At 43.4% G+C, this 3,060-nt stretch overlaps 1 protein-coding gene across 1 annotated transcript in view; it reads right to left on the bottom strand.

The window, feature by feature from the left end:
* The window catches only part of vps13c (vacuolar protein sorting 13 homolog C), a 289,282-nt gene that overhangs the window by 69,091 nt on the left and 217,131 nt on the right, over positions 1–3,060 (bottom strand). The window contains exon 65 of the mRNA XM_037694953.1: positions 2,687–2,922. Within this exon, the coding sequence (XP_037550881.1) occupies positions 2,687–2,922 (236 nt within the window). The remainder of the gene's footprint in view (positions 1–2,686; positions 2,923–3,060) is intronic.

Below are 3,060 nucleotides of genomic sequence, written 5' to 3'. Positions count from 1 at the left end.
TCATCTGACCACAGAACAGTCTTCCATTTTGCCACACTCCATTTTAAATGACCCCTGGCCCAGTTCAAACGTCTGAGCTTGTGGAGCTTGCTTAGAAATGGCTTCCTCTTTGCACTGTAGAGTTTCAGCTGGCAACGGCGGATGGCACGGTGGATTGTGTTCACTGAAAATGCTTTCTGGAAGTATTCCTGAGCCCATTCTGTTATTTCCTTGACAGTGGCATTCCTGTTTGAGGTGCAGTGACGTTTAAGAGCCCGGAGATCACGAGCATCCAGTAGAGTTTTACGGCCTTGACCCTTACGCACAGCGGTTGTTCCAGATTCTCTGAATCTTTTGATGTTTTGCACAGTTGATGATGATAACTTAAAAGTCTTTGCTATTTTACGCTGGGTAACACCATTCTGGTATTGTTGCACTATCTTTCTGCGCAACAATTGTGGAATTGGTGATCCTCTTACCGACTTGGCTTTTGAGAGACACTGACACTCTGAGAAGCTCTTTTTATACCCAATCATGTTGTCAATTGACCTAATTAGTGTTAATTGGTTCCAGCTGTTTGTTATATGCTCAATTTCCTTTTTCCAGCCACTTATTGCTACTTGTCCCAACTTTTTTGGGATTTGTTGACACTGAAATTTTGAATCAACATATTTTTCCTTTAAAATGTTACATTTACTCAGATTAAACTTTTGATCTGTCATCTATGTTATATTACGAATAAAATATTGACATTTGCCACCTCCACATCATTGCATTCAGTTTTTATTCACAATTTGTTTAGTGTCCCAACTTTTTTGGAATCCGGTTTGTATATATATATTTAATTATTATTTATTATTTATTCCCCCTCCAGGTGGTGGGTCCACCTGGAGGGTGCTTCCTGTAGCTTGACTCGGTTGGATTGGGGACCAAAATTTGGAACATTTGTTTACATTTCAGCTGGTGTCGTTTGCATTCACACTGCACAGAGTCAGTTGAGCTAACATGTTCCCCCACCTCGTCTGTGGTGGCGCTTCACCAAGAACTACTGAAGGAAACGACACAAAAACCTCTGAAGAACACACTGAGCGCAACTTACTTTTGGAAATCAAAACAAAAATGGAGTGACATCAAATTTTAGCCATTTTAGTATTTCTGTTTTGTCTGTGGCTCATTTGCCAAACAAACATTTTTCAACATGAGCGAATGATGAGGCAGAAGACCATGGAGAATGCTGTTTTTCACACAAGACGGATGAGACGGCTCCGTATGACGTATGAGAAATACACGTTTGTTTTGGTTTTATTTACCCAGAATGCCCTGCACTGTAGTCCACTTCCTGTTTTGGAGTGATCTCTGGTCCACTTGCATTCACACTACATTCGAACTGCGCTAGAATTCACTTCAACCGAACCGAGACCTAGGTATTTAGGTGGACCAGAGTTCGCTTTTTTGGTCCGTATCAAGAGTTCGATTGCACTTTCACACCTCCCCAAACGAAAAGGACTTTCAAGGCAAACGGACTGGAGTTCGATTAAAGCGGACTAAACAGGACTGGTGTGAATGCACCCTTAAACTCAGCCTGGCTAACCTCCAGGAACTAAGACTCATCTACCAGGCCTGGCACTAGGGGGTTCCATTTCATTCCTACTGACTGCCAGAGGGCGGTGCTAAAACAAGTGACACGGATGACCAATCAGAGGCTATATAGCCTGACGTCATCCGCAGCTCTGCTCCTTTTATTCTTCTCGCGCGCAGTTCAATTCAGGGCATCAGCCCTTTGGACTTTGGAACTTTTCACCGTCGTCGGAGGCCCGACTGCTCGTTGGCTGGAGTAGCGTGTTTGCCCTCCTAGGGGCTGCGATGGTTTATCCCTGTTCAAGGTATTTCTTCTGTTCGTTGTGGTCTACGGCGGTTTTTGCCCCCTCCCAACTTGCAGTGTCTGACTACTATGTGTGTGACTCAACACTAGTGAGTAGTATTTTTACTTATCCTGATGCATGCTCAATAATCCAGGTAGAAAAATCCAAAAAAGTTCAATCTGGTCATCTGGACATTAAAAAAAACAAAAAAAAAAAAAAAAAAACAAAGCAAATAGCAAATTTTTGCTTTGTTTTTTTTTTTTTTGAATGTCCAGAGGACCAGATTGAACTTTTTTGTATTTTTACTTATATTTTGCCATTGGTTAGCGGCAGCGTTCGCTCCACTCCCGTTTGTTTGAGGCTTCCAACCGCGTGGTCGGTTTGGACAGTGCTCCGAAGTTTGTTAATTACACAGCCAGCTGAGTTCCTGGCCTTGTTTTTATTGGTGATGGCAAGTGTTTGTGCACCCTCTCCAAGTCATTTACACCAACCTCATACACGATTGGACCAAGCTAGCGGTACTAGCTTCCCTACGTTCTGGCCTTGTTTTTTAATTGGTGAAGGAAAGCGTTCATGCTCCCTCTCCCAATCACTTTCACCAACCTCATACATGGTTAGACCGAGCTAGCGGTACTCTCCTCCCTACATTCTGGCCTTGTTTGTAATTGGTGAAGGTAAGCATTCGCACCCCCTCTCCCAATCATTTTCACCAGCCTCATACACGGTTGGACCGAGCTAGCGGTACTAGCCTCCACTTTTGCAGATTGTACAAAATATACAGTTTGGAAGCATTATAAACACATTTAGCTAACTGTACATCATTTACAGTGTTCATTAAAGTTTACCTAGGGATGCCGATGTAAGCAATCTCCTGCTGGCTGCTGTTGTTGATGAGGGACAGCCCAAGATTTTGCAGGGAGACCTTCACTTCCTGTTCAAACTGTTCAAGCTTCTCCGACTGTCGAGCTTTAGTCACCACAGCAGTGTCCTCTGTAAACAGCAACACTCGCTGTCGTCCATCCAGAAAGGAAACCCAGTGGATCTGAGATCTGCTGTCAGCAGAAAACTGACCAACCTCATCCTGAAAGGCGGACACATCAAGATAACTGAGTGTTTATCTGAAATAGACCATACAAATCTGATAGGACTGTCCTCACAGCACAAAATACTAAATGTGGACAGCTGCTTCACCTAGATACACACACAAACACACACACAT

Source organism: Nematolebias whitei, chromosome 2 (genome assembly GCF_014905685.2).
Source record: "Nematolebias whitei isolate Nwh7 chromosome 2, NemWhi1, whole genome shotgun sequence".
NCBI classification, from domain to species: Eukaryota; Metazoa; Chordata; class Actinopteri; order Cyprinodontiformes; family Rivulidae; genus Nematolebias; species Nematolebias whitei.
The sequence above is the reverse complement of the archived record's forward strand: the minus strand, read 5'-3'. Positions and strand labels throughout refer to the sequence as shown.